General features: G+C 32.9%; 3 protein-coding genes across 3 annotated transcripts; 2 read left to right on the top strand and 1 right to left on the bottom strand.

Moving 5' to 3' along the window:
• Positions 1-2,439: 2,439 nt before the first annotated feature.
• On the top strand, positions 2,440-3,626 carry LOC142540655 (ethylene-responsive transcription factor 3-like). Its single transcript, XM_075646961.1, has one exon. It carries the CDS (start codon positions 2,683-2,685, stop codon positions 3,364-3,366), a length of 684 nt encoding a protein of 227 aa, XP_075503076.1. The 5' UTR covers positions 2,440-2,682; the 3' UTR covers positions 3,367-3,626.
• Positions 3,627-5,787: 2,161 nt separating this feature from the next.
• Positions 5,788-10,759, top strand: LOC142540656 (65-kDa microtubule-associated protein 1-like). The gene is made up of 10 exons (XM_075646962.1): positions 5,788-5,923; positions 6,526-6,607; positions 6,722-6,925; positions 7,123-7,371; positions 7,458-7,673; positions 8,094-8,249; positions 8,338-8,646; positions 9,245-9,332; positions 10,030-10,178; positions 10,271-10,759. Exons 2-10 carry the CDS (start codon positions 6,536-6,538, stop codon positions 10,544-10,546), a joined length of 1,719 nt encoding a protein of 572 aa, XP_075503077.1. The 5' UTR covers positions 5,788-5,923; positions 6,526-6,535; the 3' UTR covers positions 10,547-10,759.
• A 3,850-nt stretch (positions 10,760-14,609) lies between these two features.
• On the bottom strand, positions 14,610-15,954 carry LOC142539004 (long-chain-alcohol O-fatty-acyltransferase-like). The gene has a single exon (XM_075644302.1). The coding sequence runs from the start codon at positions 15,757-15,759 to the stop codon at positions 14,683-14,685; it is 1,077 nt and encodes a 358-aa protein (XP_075500417.1). The 5' UTR covers positions 15,760-15,954; the 3' UTR covers positions 14,610-14,682.
• Between the last annotated feature and the right edge of the window lie 1,808 nt (positions 15,955-17,762).

Raw genomic sequence — 17,762 nt, forward strand, 5'->3', positions numbered from 1 at the left:
GAAATGCTCATCGATGGGATCGTGACTCTATCTAGACGTATGGACTACCTAATTGCTCAAGTCATGGCCGCTGATGCCAAAAAAGGGGAAACAGAAGGCATGATGGAAGCTCAATCAAGAAGGACAGAAGGAAATCAAGCAGAACCATCCAACAGAAATCAAGATCCTCAAGATGAAGATACTCAGTTCCGAGATATTGGAACAGATGACTAAATTTCTTGCTGTTTCTCAAAACTCTGTTTGAACTATTTATTTACTTTTTAATCATCTGGTTTTAGTTGCTATATGCTTCATTATTCATGGTTACTAACTTCCAGGTTTTGGCATCACCGTAAAGGGGAAAATTGTTAGACTTAATTTTATTGTGGTGATGAATATCAAAACCAGTAGTAATAATACCAACCAGAAGATTATGCAAAACAGTAGCTTTTGAGTTGCTCCTCAACGGCTTAGTATAACAGAAGCAGAACTTAGTCTTACTGGATCAGCACTTAACGGATTCTTTCTGATCTTAATTAATTGTTACAGTTACTTTATCTAGTACCAAGCATTTATTGCGACATTAATTGTTGTACGAAAACATTTAATTCATCATGCTAGTTTTAGTATAAAACAAGACTGACTACGTTGAAAGCCTTTTGCAGGATCCTCTTTAGGAAATAAAGCTGTTTCTATCAGAAGTCAAGAGAGCCGTTTTTTATTATAGACGTTGGATTCAAGTTATCTATATATATGGAACAAAACCATTTGGAGAAACGAGCTGATCATTCTTATCTATCCAACAATACATTGAGCAACCGCGAACTTATCTTTATCTTCAAAGCTCAAACGTGCAGAAAAGCAGTACACGCTTCATTTAATACATCTGATCTTTGAAGATCATTTTGTACTGCTATTTCTTTATCTCTTCAAGCGAAATCGTTTATCATATTCTGTAGAAGAGTTTGTAAACTGGAAAAGAGTCTTTTCCAGAACTTCGTTATTTTAAGCTACTTTGTGCTAGTTACTAAGAGTTTCATTAGGCAAGAGATAAGCTTTGCTGAAGTGGGTGTGTACAAGAGTTGTACTGTAAATCCAAAGTCTTTTAGTGATACCTTCTGGAAACAGAAGAAGGGGAGACGTAGAAGATTTTATCTTCGAACTTCCAGAAACAACTACTGTTTTATTGCCTACCGATATTGCTGTTTTTCACCTTATTTCATCGGATCGTTTCCGCACTTACTTTAGTGATCTGCTGAACTTACACTCGAACAAGAATAGCCATAATCTCTAACAGGATCATAGCGCCCTTTGCAAAAACTACTATCAAATGAGGAGAGTTTATTCACCCCCCTCTAAACTCCGCACCGATCCCCAACACATCTTGATTAAGATTGAAAATTAAAAATGATTTAAAGTTTATAATCGACTTTTATAATAACTTGTGTTAACTATTTTCGTAAAACGGAGACGATTACAAAGTAGTTTATATAGAAACACACAGCACGGTCGTGGAACAACGAGCCTGAGCTCGGGCCGTGACATAATGATATTAGATTCGGTCACCAGCAAGAACAACGTGAAATAAGTGTTATACAACAAGAATCTAGTGCTCAGACCCTCTAGATTCCTGATGGATCGAGGGATTAAGCCGCGACAGAGACGTCGTGTTTTGAATGAGAGATGATTGTAATACATTTGTTCCATATCGGTTATAATGAAAGTTAAGAATGATTTATTATGACTTATAAAAAACTCATAGAGTAACTTGAGTCGATTATTTCTATAAATCGAGAACGAATACAAAGTAGATGTTATAAAAATCCATTATACGGTCGAAGAGACATGGACCTGAGCCCATCCGTCGTCATCCTCATACTAGAGACCATGAGTAGCCTTTACGCTATGCCCTCGAATACGGTTCGATACACGCAAGTGCGCGTACATGTGTATGTGCCAATATACAAGCCCAAACCGCATAAAATAACGTGAATAAAGTATATTTAATCAATTTACTTGCTGCAAAAATTGGGAAGAGGGTAACATACAAATATAATTAATAATTTATTAACATATATAAGTTAAAAGGCTTTTTGTTGGGAACCAAGATTTTGGGACTTTATTTTTTGCGAAAAATCGTAAAATAAATTCAAAAAAAATATTAATATACTATGAAAATCGAGTAGGTCTCTATTGAGACGGTCTCACGCATATTTATCTGTGAGACGGGTCAACCATATCGATATTCACAATAAAAAATAATACTTTTAGCATAAAAAGTAATAATTTTTCATGGATGACTCAAATAAGAGATTTATCTCACAAAATACGATCCGTAAAACCGTCTCACACAAATTTTTGGTATAAAAATTTCCCTAAATGTTATTTTTCAACAAAAAAATAACCGTGGCAAAAATAATATTTTCAAAAGACCAAAATAAAAATGAAAACGTAGCTATCCAAGTGCGTGGATGAAATAAAAAGTTGGGAAATCCATCGATGCGAGTGCCAATGTAGACTTCTACGAGATGCAGCAATGGTGGGAAATTAAATTAAAATCAAATATAAAAATAATTCCTTTTCCCCTTTCACACACGGTGGAGCGCTGATTATTATTGCAATCAGATCTCTCTTGTTTCTTTATGAGCTCTGTTTGATCTGTAGAAATCGATAATTTTTGTGGGTTTTCTTTCGTTTTGAGCCATGCCGAGAGGGAGAGTTGCTGCAAGGCAGGCGGCGGCGGATGGTGGACAAGCTAATGGATCTGGAGGATCTAAGGAGATCAGATTCCGTGGTGTTAGAAAGAGGCCTTGGGGAAGGTTTGCGGCGGAGATCAGGGACCCTTGGAAGAAGACCCGTGTGTGGCTCGGAACCTTTGATTCTGCTGAGGATGCCGCTCGGGCTTACGACGCCGCCGCGCTTTCTCTCCGCGGGCCGAAGGCGAGGACGAACTTCGGCCTGCCAGATAACGGCAATGGTTACCCTGATTTCAATCCTCAAAACCCTATTCTAGCTCGAATCGATGCGAACCCTAACGATCCTTTCTCGAATTCACGGTTCTACCCTCGGGAGCACCAGATAATTGCGCAGCAGAGGCCCACCTCCAGCGGGATGAGCAGCACCGTGGAGTCGTTCAGTGGGCCCCGCCAGCTGCCCCCGCCGCCGCCTCGGTTTGTACAGCGCAGAAGGAATCCTTCATTGCCGCCGATGGCTCCAGATGATTGTCATAGCGATTGTGATTCCTCATCCTCGGTTGTTGATGACGCCGGATGTGACATAATTTCCTCTTGTAAAAAGCCCCTGCCTTTCGACCTTAACATGCTGCCGCCCGTGGATGCCTCCGCAGCAGACATCGACGAGGTTTATTGCACAGCTCTCCGGCTCTGAGCTATACCCGACAACGAAGATCTTGTCTTGTGGAAGAAACCCAATGGGTTTAAATTAAATTACCGAATTTTCTTTTATTTTTTTCCTTTTTTTACTTGGGAAAAAACGAAAAAAGAAAGAGAAAATATGAGAGAAAAATGCTTGTAGAAAAGTGGTGAAGATCAAGATGTTGTATTCTTTAGGTGTCGTCTTCTATGAGTATCTGTTGTTTGAAGATAATTTACATGTTTTAATCCTATAAACTTCAATTTTATGATCCATATGCATAGAAGATAGTACGGTGTGTTTTCATTGTTGTTCAATGATATTGTCAATTTTTTATGTTGTCTTATATATGGATAAAAATCCTTCGTATTTGAAGCTCAATTTTGTGAGCATATGGCTACGTGAAGAATCGATTTTGATCTGTTCTCGTGCGGGCCTTGTGGCGTTTTTTTATATATTGGTGTAACAAGACTAGTTGCCTATTTGTGAGGTAAAACTCCAGTCTATGCGCACACACTCATATGTCTAATCTGGTTTCATGTTGGATGTAATCGGGGTTCTAGAGTTTGCGTAATCATCTAGATGTATATGTCATATGCTCTGACTTTGCGATGGTGAGTTGAAATTTAGGTTATACAACCTTGCAAGCTCATTATCATTGTTCAAATCATCAATCTGCATTATTCATCTTGTTGTCTGGAACCTTATGCTTTCCTTGAGACTATCTCAATCCAGTTTCAAGCGCAGGGATTGACGGCGAAGAGTTGCATACTTTTCCTTTCTTTTTATGCATTACACTTATGTTCTGGTCACATCTTTTATTAGAATTGCAACGCCTTTTACATTGTGTTTGTGCCTATTTTAGCAAAGTATAACAAAAGAGGTTCCAACAGAATTGGTGCATCTATGTTCACTTGGTTTTTGTATCACTTTAATCGACTGTTTTTTTTTATCTTATCAATTATTATTCATCAATATGCTGTGACAACCTTATATTTGTTCATTAGATCTAGTGAACTACATGTGTATGTGTTAGGTGTTTCCAGAGATTAAATTGATCGATATAGTGACATTTTTGTAAATGATAGGCTATTGACGTCTTGCCATTGGTTTCTCGTTTGTCTATAGTGGATCTGAAATCTAAATCAATGCATTTACCTTAAGTTCCCTTGTGTTTACTTTTTCTTTCTTTCAAGGCATCAAATGGTTTGTGAATCCATTTAATCAATGTGTTGGTTGCCGGGATGTCCGTTGAGAGGATGACAGTTCCTTTAGGAAGAGAGAAGAAGATAGCTTACACTCTTATAAGTTTTGTGGCATGCTTAATTATTCATGGCATTCTCTGATTCTTTCTAGTATTCGTGGGTACGACAATTGTACTTCACTTTAATGTTTTCTATTCGTCAACAGCTTTGCTCTTGATCTATGCTCCAAACAGCAGACTAAGACTTCCAAAATCTCACCTTGGCACAATAAAACGATCAGGCTCATTTCTAAAGAGCGATAGTCCCTCATTAACTATCAGCTCTGTTTCCAGGTTTGTGGATCTTGTTTCTTCATGTAATGGTATATGACTTTTATTATATATTGAAGCCACACAATTGAATGACGATTCACGGTTCTTAGAATTTGAATTATTTGCATTTCATTGGATCTTCCTATATTATAACTATAAAATATATAATTTATTTAATTATCAAAGTGACACTACGGAGAACTCCGACCTTCTAAAACTCGAGTGACAAAGCAAACTCGTTCGCCAACTGTCAATTCTATTTGAGGAAAAAATGGTTAAAATTCTTCAAATGTCAAAGATAAAATCAAGGAGCATCCGACACATATAAAGATTACATTCTATCCGAATATTTATCGATATTTTATTTGAGTCATCTATGAAAAAATATTACTTTTTATGATAAAAAATATTACTTTTTATGATAAAAAATATTACTTTTTATTGTGAATATCAGTAGGGTTGACCCGTCTCACAGATAAAGATTCGTGAGATTGTATCACAAGAGACCTACTCGAGGTAAAATTCTTCAAATGTCAAAATAAAATCAAGGAGCATCCGACACTTGGAGTAAGTGAGTGATTAAAGTTTATTGTTTGATATTCTTATCAATATTTTTACGAATGAAAGTGCCGTACAAAGTTATTCAGTACGATTTAATTAGTTAGTGTAAGTTATAGACTACTGCTCGAATATTTATTAACATACTCGTTAAAAAAAATGTTACATATCTCATCGTTATACAAAAATCATTAATATTTGTAAGTCTTAATAATTAATGATAATAATTTGGAAATATATATGTATGTATATAATGTTGCAATTTGCAAAAATAATAGCTAATAATAATTTTGATTGAAAAATAATAATAATAATTTTGATTAAAATAATAATAATAATATAGCTGGATGATAGGAGGACATCTTCCCTTTATATCTTGTGACCTCGGTCATCTGGTGCCAGTCTTCAACTCATTCCTTTCACTGGGACAAAAATAAAGCAAGCATACTCAGATCTCACTCGAAATCCGCATAGAGCCGACCCTTTTAGTACAATCCGGTAAGCATTGGTCTTCGTCGTTGTTTTTTTCTTGAGTTTTAGTGGAGAAGTTGAGTAATGCCGTGTGCTATTCAGTGTGCGATTTACTTCGCTGTGAAAATCTCTTTTTTTTCGTCAGAAATGGTTTATTATGGAGATCTGTGTGTTTTGAAGTTTCCTGTGACTTATTATTTTTTGTGGTGAAATGTAGATTGCGGTGTTTCTGAATTTATGTATTTTTTGTGTCAACGTGGGGTTTTTGTGTTGTTGCTTGATAGTGAGTGGGTTTTTTTTTTTTTTTTTGCTGAAATGTCGTTCCAAGTTGGATTGAATTGTGTTTAAAGCATTAATTTGATATCCTTCTATTTGTAGCTTTATCTCGATGAAGTAAAGATCAAATCACGTTTCTTGAGTTTTATGTTAAGTTGTGGGTTGAGTTGGAGCTAGAGTTCCTCTGGATTTCATTTCAGTGCGAGAATTATTTTTGTTCATAATGGGCGTGAAGTTTAAATTGCATTTCTTTTTATTATGGCTGTATTGTTCTTGTTTGTGCGCGATGAATCTTTTATGCAAAACAATGAGACTGATGATGTAGTATAATTCTTTATGATGTTTTCTTTTAGCCATAGTATAATGGCAGCAGTAGAAGCTGAAAATTACCTGCATGGACAAATTACTTGTGGATCTTTACTACAACAGTTGCAGGTAATGTATCTTCAAATTGTTGATAATGCAGTGTTAGTACTCTGTTTTCAGCAGTTTCTTACATCACTGAAATTGTCACCATGCTTACGGATACAGTACGTGTTTTTAATGTAGCAAATATGGGATGAAGTTGGTGAAGGCGATGAGGAACGAGACCAAATTCTCCTTCAGATAGATCAAGAGTGTTTGGATGTATACAAGAAAAAGGTAGATCAAGCCGTGAAATCCAGGGCACAACTTCTGCATTCATTGGCAAATGCAAGAGTTGAACTCACTAACCTCCTATTTGCACTTGGAGAGGAAACTTACATTGGAATAGTAAGTATTTGCCGTTCAATTTTCGTGCATTCTAGAAGTGATAATCATGCAAAAACAGCTTGAAGTCTTTATCCAAGCAGCATATAGGTATTGTGTACAGGCATCTTATCAGTTATTATTATAATGGTTTTTAAATTTATTTCCTTCAAAGACATCAGTTATTATGATAATGCTTTTTATATTTATTTTTTTTGCAGCCTGAGAAGACATCAGGAAATATAAAAGAACAACTTGCAGCTATACACCCTGCACTGGAAAAACTATTAAAACAGAAGGATGAGAGAAGAAAAGAGTTTGCTGATGTTCATTCTCACATACAAAAGATATGTGCAGAAATTGATGGATCTTGTGACCAGGCGGAGAGTCCAGCAGTTGAAGAATCTGATCTTTCTGTGAAGAAACTAAATGGATTTCAAGCTCAGCTTCAAGATCTTCAGAAAGAAAAGGTGAAGTTATGAATTTTGGCAGATTATTTATTAAGTATTTTTTCTGATTTAGCAATTAAAAGATTTCTTTTTGTTTAATCTTGAAGAGCGAGAGGTTACACAAGGTTCTTGAATATGTGAGCACTATACATGATCTCTGTGTTGTCCTTGGGATGGACTTCCTTAGCACCGTCACTGAAGTTCACCCAAGCCTAAACGATGCTACAGGTGTACAGTCAAAGAGCATAAGCAATGACACATTATCTAGGTTGGCCAAGACTGTCTTAGCACTGAAGGAAGATAAGAAGCAGAGATTAAAGAAGGTAATCACAAGAGCTCCCAGCTGATTGCTGCGAGATAAATCCATACAAATGCTGGCTTTTCCAACACTGTTAATTATATCTAATTGCGTTCAATTTCGCAAAGAATGGCACTGATTTGAGGATTGCACTTACTGAGACCTGAAGAACTTGGAATTTTTCCAGGTTTTGTCGATAATATAACTAAAATAAAGTAAAATTAAATGAATAAAACATCATACAGAGTACATTATGATGCACACTAGAATGCAAACATCGGTAAGTCAAATCATATTTTCAATTTTCGCATCCATTTTACTCTCCGAGTTGCATGCTTCTACTTCAAAAGGTGTTGCTCTATTGTGATGTTTTGTTCCAGAGCAAAGAGCTCTATATGCTACGTTATTTAACTCTGCCTGTCTTTTCACTTGCCCATCATTACAGCTTCAAGAATTAGCATCTCAACTAGTTGATCTTTGGAATTTGATGGACACACACCAAGAAGAACGTTGCCTATTTGATCATGTTACTTACAATATTTCAGCATCAGTGGATGAAGTTACTATTCCTGGTGCTCTTGCTTTGGACCTCATTGATCAGGTACCTCGAGTATCCCGTGAAAAATTAATCTACATAATCTGTAAAAACTATTTTGTAATTTGTTGATGTGGCTTTTGTACTTTTAAAGGCTGAAGTGGAAGTTGAGAGGCTTGATCAGCTGAAAGCTAGCAGAATGAAGGAAATCTCTTTCAAGAGGCAGGCCGAACTTGAGGATATCTTTTCCGGTGCTCATATAGAAATTGATGCTGAGGCTGCCCGTGAAAAAATATTGGCACTCATTGAAGGTAACATCGAACCTGTCGAGTTATTGGCTGAGATGGATAATCAGATTGTTAAAGCAAAAGAAGAAGCTCTGAGCAGAAAGGATATACTGGAAAAGGTTGAGAAATGGATGTCTTCTTGTGAAGAAGAAAGCTGGCTCGAAGATTACTATCGGGTAACTAGATTTATGTCTTTCCATCATGAACTCCTGATGCTTGCGGCAATATTTCACTAAGGTGTCTCTCAGGATCATAACATTGAGACAACACACACACGTTACATATTTTGCAAATTTCCAATCACAACTTTTCCTAATTCATTTTTCCAGATTATAAATTTACTGAGCAACTTGTTTCTCCTCTTTTGCAAATTTTCAATCTCAATTTGTTTTTCTTTTTAATTTATTTTGTGACTTTGAAGTGCTTCTATTTTCATGGTTGCAATTCGATTAATGGAAGTCCATGATTTCAAATCCCTTGGACTTGTATGGGTGCACATAATTAAAGTGAATTTAAGTTAAGCAACTTCAATAGTAATTGTGGTGGATTTCAAATACATGTTGGGCATGATTTGAAATTCATTCTTCAAATTCTTCCCCGAATCAAATCCTTTTTTCCAAATCAGATTCATCAATCCAACCGCAACCTAGTTGAATTCTGTTAATTAATTGAATTCTGCATGCTGTCAAAATTCTGATGGAGATATTACCTCTTGTTTACTTGTGATTACAAGGGGACTAGTGTTCTAATGTGCCACTGATATTGGTGAAACAGGATGAAAACAGATATAATTCCAGCAGAGGTTCACACTTAAATCTGAAAAGGGCTGAAAAGGCACGGATCGTGGTCAATAAAATTCCAGGTATATGCCTGAATATGCATATGTGACTGGTGCATCATTTAACATCGTGATCCTTATTTTTAAAATTGATTCTCCATGAGGTTTCCATCTATATTTATTTCTAGTAAAACGAGAATATAAAACCAGGTTACTGAGTGTGGAGCTTGTCGAAATTTTAGATTTCAGTAATATTGAACTTAAAATATCAATCCTGATGTCTAAGAAATAGAAACAAGTACCCCAGTCAGATAAAGCATTTTACGATGTGGCATGGAGCAATAAAAACCTATCCCAACGGGTAGAGCATATACCTCCAGTGCCTTCATTCCATTGTTTGGCATGATATTTTATTTCGCTATGTTTGATCTTTCCCAGGAAGTTTTCAGCTCTGTGGTTTCAGATTGTTTAGAATTTTTAATTTAGTTGTGCAAAAAATAAATTTGTTAAGAACTATAAGCATCTCATGGAATGTGGCGCACATACGCCACAAGCCACTTAATTCAAGAGATGAGACCTATTTAGATCAAACAGGAAAAAGTGGGAGGTACTTGACCTATCGATGTTATCAGAATATTAAGCATTCATGTCTCTTCATTTGTAAGTAAACTGAATGTCATTTTATAGAAAGCGGTTATATTTTGCTTGATTCATTTTGAAATAACTTCCAGAAAAGTTCTTTAATACTATTCAGTAGTGACTTGTTTTGGTACTTGTCCAGCTCTTGTTGACAGCTTAGTTGCTAAAACTCGTGCATGGGAACAAGATCGCGGCATAACCTTTACTTACGATGGTGTTCCTCTCCTTGCGATGCTAGATGAGTATGTGTTGCTCAGACATGACAGAGAAGAGGAGAAGAAGAGGTTGAGGGTGAGTCCGTCTTCCATCTTCAGTACAATAATCCTTACGCATGCCATTTTTTGAACAGTTTTAATTATCAGTGTTTATTCACATTCATACAGGATCAGAAAAAGTTCGGCAAACAACCTAACACGGAACAAGAAACTGTATTCGGTTCAACACCAAGCCCAGCTCGACAGCTTACTACGAAGAAAGTTGTTGCTCCCCGAGTCAATGGTGCAACTGGCAGAAGGCTTTCTCTCAACACCAACCAAAATGGGTCGCGATCTGTGAATAGAGATGGGAAGAGAGACACCAGGCCAATCGCCCCTGTGAACTATGTCGCCATATCAAAAGAGGATGTTTCTGGGACCGAACACATACCCAGCACACCATAAGTGCCGAGGACGCAACATCCCATTAATCTGGGACACCAAACACGTTCCTAGCACTTGGAAAGTGTTCGAAACTCAAAGAATTGTTCATCCATGTATCTGTTGTGCAATACCTTGTTGTTCACTTGCTAGAGTAATGAAAAGTAGAGGATACTTGTTGAATGGAGACTTTTGAGTGATGTGTCAAAGGTAGAGATCGGAAAAGATGTTACCCTTTTCATTGGGAATGTGCACTCATTTTGCAAATTGGTTTATGCATTTTTTTCATTGATGAAAATTAATCGGGGCATACCAGCAAAAGAACAAACATCCAAGCAAAGAGCATAGATTAAAATCATGAGTTTGAAGTTGTTTAATTTAAATTTCTATAATCCGAAGACAGACTTTTTTCTTTTTCTTTTTTCTTTTCCCCGAACACACGCAAAGATACAAGCAAAAATTTGGGTGAGACGATCTCACGGGTCTTATTTTGTGAGACAGTCATCTATGAAAAAGTATTATTTTTTATGTTAATAGTATTTTTTTATTGTGAATATCGGTAATGTTGATCCGTCAAATAAAAATTCGTGAGATCGTTTGCCTACTCAAATATATATTACTCTATTTTCGTATAAAAATTAGTAATTGGTTTGTACGTAGTTCAGTACATTTCAAGCCGTAAAAGAAGAAGGAAGAAGGTACAATTCCGGTGGGAGTAAATGAATTTTGGAAATCAAGTGTCACCGTCACGACCCTGACAACTGGTCGAAAGACTTAATACGCCAACCACTATTTCTCTTTATTTATTTATGACTTGATATTTATGTTCTATTTTGTCTATATTTTATTTCATATGTAAAAAATATCAAATTTATTTATAAATAAATTGTAAATAACAAAAAATAGATAATAAATATCAACTTCTTATTTATTAATTTAAACTGTTATATCCATTTATTTATTTTTTGTTTATCTATTTTCTTGTGTGTATAAAATGACGTTTAAATTGTGAATTTTGACGTGTGTCTTTATCATCTTTTACAAATTTATTTTAAAAATATATATGTATCTTTTATATATTTATTTTCTTTGTATATGCATTTAAATTCATTTAAATTATTTTAATATAATAAACATACCATTTTAACAGACTATTTTTTAAAAAAAAATTCTATGATAGATGTGAGCGATTTAAGGCTATAATAACATGTTTTCGTTAAGAGTATGTATTTTGTGAGACGGTAAACCCTACCGATATTCACAATAAAAAAATAATATTCTTAGCATAAAAAGTAATAATTTTTCATGGATGATCCAAATAAGAGATCTGTATCACAAAATACGAACTGTGAGACCGTCTCACATAAGTTTTTAACTTTCGTTAATTGTTGTTCTTAAAATCTAATTTGATTTTCTAGACTCATAAAAGGTAATAGATTTTTGGGATAATCCATAATTATATCTCAATATTTGCTCTTATTCTCAATTCTCTCTCAAATTTTGCGTGTACAAATTATATCATTTAAGTTTTAGATCGTATATCAAATTCTTCCAACAATTAGTTCAACGTTAACAGTTGATGACTAAAAAAAGTGAGTTTAATTATGAGTGAAATTAGTAATTATGGATGTTGGTCGGTAATCTGTATACATATAAAAGCAGAGTTTTTGCAAAAAATAGTAATTTTCCCGCCAAAATGTCATTTCTAAAAAAAGAAAGATTTACATGAATATTGACACATGTGTAATGCAATAAATGATCACTTCAATTATTGTTTGCATTAATTACATCAATTCATTTAATTCAATTTTGAATTCAGTTAATTTTTATATTAATTCAAATTTAATTTATGTATTATATGTTTTTTATTTTTTTTACTCAAATTAAAACTAAAATATATTAAAAACATAAAATATATTAAAAATTTTGCATTGATTATATCAATCAATTTAATTAAAAACTGTAAAAATAAATTTAAAATATAAATGATTACAATATTCAGTATCACTCATGACATAAATTATTCAAAAATAAATTTTTCTATTTTAAGTAATTTCATGCCCAAATTACTTGCTAAGAAATACAATATTTTATTAGTTTATTTAAATTTTTTAAAAATAAAATTGGTTGAATATAAAAGTTATCACTGCAACAAGGTTTTCCAATGAATATTAATTTATCATTTAATAATCATAAATTTTTTTATCTCACATATATATTATTTTGAAATTACCTTAATTTGAAAGAATTAATGCGTTGTAGTTTTCTTCCAAAACTATATGTATATTGTATATCTTGAATTGTCTTCTTAAAAATTCAAATAAGAGAGCACAAAAAAATTAAAAGAGATATATTCAAAAGTGTTTCAAATGGACATTAAATTACTCTCAATAAACATGTATATTACCCTCAATAGTCATAAATGTTCGACAATCAATGCATCCAATTCGAGATTTCAATAATTTGAAAGAGTTAATGTATGATATAATTTTGTCAAAAGCATACAATGTATAATTTTTGTCCATTGAGATGTCTTATTTGAATTTTAAATTATAAATAATGCAATATTGCATATTATATTAGAAGTCAATTTTACTCTATTTATCTTACTAAATTTATTACTCCAAAATTGAATTCTGAAATGACTCTTCTTTTCAGCACCATATATGAGTTGAATCCTTCCAAGATGTAATGTTCGTTTAAATTTAAATTTGTTCGTTGTTATGAACTACCTATATATTGAAACAACGAGACATTAAATTTAAAATCTGTCTTTCATGATCGAGAGTAAAAAATATTATTCATGTATTTGTACAAAATTTTAATTATTACGTATTACTAATGCGATAATTTTCTTCTGTATTACAAAATTCACGGATACATGATAGTATAAAATTTCCCGTAATGGAAATGATTAAACCAATTCTAAAGAAAGTAAGCATCTTATTAGAAGACACGTTATAAAATTTATTGACATTGTTTTGAAATACATAATAAATGTGAATTAAATAACTTTTCTGATTTATGCATAATTTACTTAGGATCATATGTTTCATTTTTCTTTCTGAATAATAGGTTGTGTATATCATGAAGATATTTTGTAAATAAAATCACAATCCATTTAGATAAAGATATTGATGAAATAATTTTTGTTATAATTCAAATGTGTCAAACACGTGTCATGTCACAAAATTGTCTGTGAATGTGGATTTAAACGAAATTACTGAATTTTTAAAAATTATTTCTCATTAATTTTATTGAATGTGATTTAAAAATATTTTTTTATCATATGTTAAAAAATAATAATATATAACTTCTCGAAAATTTAAAAATTAAATATGTATTAAGGTTGGTGGTCGACATCAATACATTAAACATGATAAACATCATGTCATTGCCTTATGCTAACACAATCTAAAATTTTGATATATGATAGTGATTATTAGCCAAAAAAATTAATCGACATGCGTTGTATTTAAGAATTTTTTTTAAATAAGCGAAAAAATAGTTTTTATTTTTACTTTTTATAATTATATTATTTTTTTCAATTTAAATATCTATTCATTTTTCACTAATTTTTAATAATATCATCCAGTGCATCGCACGAGTTAAATACTAGTTTGGGAGAAAATAATAAAGTTATGTGATCCTCATGTACGATGACCAAACTTTAACATTGAACTTCTTTGACAAAAACTTATGTGAGACGGTCTCACGTATCGTATTTTGTGAGACATATATCTTATTTGGGTCATCCACGAAAAAGTTTTATATTTTATGCTAAGAATATTACTTTTTATTGCGAATATCGGTAGGATTGACCCGTCTCATATATAAAGATTCATGAAACTATGTCACAAGGACTTACTCAATATTTTACATGGAAACGTAACTAAATCCAGTCAAATCAAATATTAATGTCATATTTAAATTATCCAAGTTTAGATATATGTTTTAAAGAACACCTATTGGTTTTTAGGGGTGGAAAATATAAAATGTTTTTACTATTTTTATATATTTTTCCTTTTGGTTGATCTATGATAGTTATATTCATGCTTTAATTTGGATATCATTATTTCCATTTCGAACTCAATTATTTTCACCACAAAATATATATAATATATATTTAACTTTATTATACGGAAATTGTAAATACCAAATTAAAATTTAAGCGTAGAGATTATAGGCTGTCCCCAGTTCCCAATAAGACCAAACAAAATGTAGTACTCATCATAGGCTCTTCGGTCCAACCCATTCCTAATCATCTGCGGGAAGAGCAACCCACCACCAGTCACCACCACAAACACCACCGTAAGCGGCCCCGAAACCATCCTGTGCAACCGCCACTCGCCGGCCAGGGCGGCCTTCTTCGCTGCCACCTCGACAACCAAACAGAACCCTTGCAAGACGAAGAACCATGTCACCTCCCACGTGGGACTGGCACGTGACAAGTAATAGTATATCGCCTCGTGCATCAGACCGGACACCGTAAAGGTCGCCAGCATCGCAGGCGGTAGGGCCCACCTGTTGCCCAATACACCCGCAGAGATACGGCGGACGGGATGGTACACGGTGGGGCGCATAATAGCGGGGACCATGAGATTCCACCTCCGGCTCCAGAAATCTTGAAGCGATGTGGCCAAGTTAGGCTCGTTGAACTGCGGCTCGAGTTCTAATCCAAGAATGGCTCGCACTGGCGCCGCAGTAATGGCGAGAAGTATCTCCATGCTGAGGTAAAGATGGAAACTGTAAAGAGCCAATATCGCGTATTGATGGAAGAAGTCCCTGTACTTGTATATGCAAACGTCAGCAGCCAAAAGTAAGCCTTTGACGGCAAAGATTGCCGCTTTCTTCCATTTCTTGAGATTTGAGTATGATGTGGGAGATGGGTTCTGTTTGGTTGAGGTTTTCGTTTTGATTGGTAAGAGAGCTATGGAGATGAAATGGAGGAGAGAAAGAGGTGGGTTTGCAGATAAAGGGCCTTGATCAAAAGAGAAGAGGAGGAGCTTGAAGTTACCCAGCCAAACAAGGTAGAAAATGGTGGGTGCGGCGAGGTGGATGGAGGAGAGGTGGGTGGGGAGAATGGTGAAGAGGTAGATGATGGGTAGGATGGAGAGGAGGCGGGCGGCGCCGCCTGGGATTCTGGCGGGGATCTGGTGGCAGAAAATCAGAGACGTGGTTGCTGTTAGCCATACCTTGATGAAGCCGTGAATCTCTGAATCAAAGTTCATCGACATTGTTTTGATTTTTGAGTTGGTAGTGGTGCAGCTAGAGATCTACGTCCTTTGGATTTTGGCTACGATCTGCATGAAGTTTGATCTGTAAATAATTTGATCTCTCTGGAGATTCAAATCACTGGAGTTGATACTAATTTTCTTCACTACTTTTCCCAGAATGAATTCTGTAATTTACCACCTTAAAAACGATAGAGGACTGTCTCTTATACCCCACTAGCATTTCACCCGATGCACAGTGTTGTTTTATATAATTAACGATTAAAATTAGTAAATATTAATTTTTGAATAATTATTAAAATAATTAATATAATATAATGAATATATTTAAATTTTAAATATTATTATAAAAAGTTATCATATCAAAATATTTATGTGATTTGAGATAACACTCAAATAATGATAACAATATTCTGTCATTAAATTGATTTATTTATTTTATTTACTTGAAGCTGTTATAATAAATAAAAAATAAAAAATATTTTAAAAATCATATATCATTCGTTTATCAAAATTTTAAATAATAATTAAATATTTTTTTGAAAATTAAATTATTATGTCACTTATTTTGATGAATAAATTTATTTAATTTTTGAAAATGTTAAAAATATTTAAATTAAATTTTCATTGAGTTACAGTATATTAGAGTTCTATTAAGATATATAATAATAATAATATTCCACAGGCAGTTAATATACCAAAAACTAATAGCATTTTTTAAAATAGTTGAAAAACTTAATATTATATTAAAATTTGATATTTTATTTAATATGATATAGAGTAGTAAAAATTAACTCTATAAAAATAACACACAACTTAAAAACATAATTGGAATTAAATAGAATGATATAATCAATGCAAATACTTAAATATAGTTTATCTTTTCAAAGAACATCAAATTTAAATTTAAATTTTAAAAAATAAATTGAAAAAAAATCACATTTCATTACATATTTTTTTCTTATTGTTTCAAATATTTAATATGATAGGTCAATATATTAATAATTATCAACTATTTTTCTTTAATAGCATATTAGTGTTGGCGAAAACTCTAAACTATGTTTATATATATATGACATTATTTGAGAATAATTTTCACTTATTTCATGATCGGACGCTTGATTATTTCATACATACGTGAACCCCATAAAATAAAGAAAATATAAATAATATATCTATATCAAAAAAATAAAATATATGAAAAAAATTGTAGCTTCTTGGTAATGAAAATAATAAGTTACATTTAAATTGATATAAAAATAATAAAATTCAAATTTGAATTACTAAAAGAATTGATATAATCAATGCAAATAATAATTGAAGCTATCATTTATTGCAGTACACTTATTTCGAGATTCATTATATCTATATCTTTCTTTTTTTAGCATTGTCATTTTGGCGGAAACTTGTTATTTTAAGCAAAACTCTGCTTTTATATATATATAGATATAGATTTCTCCCAAAATTTGATAACTTTATTTTTTATATTTAATTTTATAAATATAATCTTTAATTTACAATTTCAATTTTTTTTTCGAAAAATATTGATATAACGTGAAACATGTCGCACATTAGCGGTAGTAGGTGTTACGCTAGAGTCACTCATTTCTCCCATAGGAAAATAGACAAAATATATAAATAGTACTGTTTAGTTCGTGGTATGAGATAAATAGTACAAAGTTAAGTAATATTTTTTAATAATAAAATATATAAAAATAATAGTGATAATGTTTGAAGGAGACAGTATAAAAACGGAAGTATAATTTCTTTTTTCCTTTGAATAATTTCTTCAATTTAAATTTGTAATTGAAAGAATTTATTTAATAATGGTAATTCGGGTTGATATTTATTTAGTAATAATTTATTAACCATATTGATAAGATATTGATAGATACTTTTATTTAAGTATTAAAAAGGTTCAATAAATATTTGCCAAACATATCCGAGCATGTGATCGGTTTAGTAGCAACGGTTGTGTCAAAACAGATGAATGTATAAAAAAAAAC

The sequence above is a fragment of the Primulina tabacum genome, chromosome 3, assembly GCF_025594145.1.
Source record: "Primulina tabacum isolate GXHZ01 chromosome 3, ASM2559414v2, whole genome shotgun sequence".
NCBI lineage: Eukaryota > Viridiplantae > Streptophyta > Magnoliopsida > Lamiales > Gesneriaceae > Primulina > Primulina tabacum.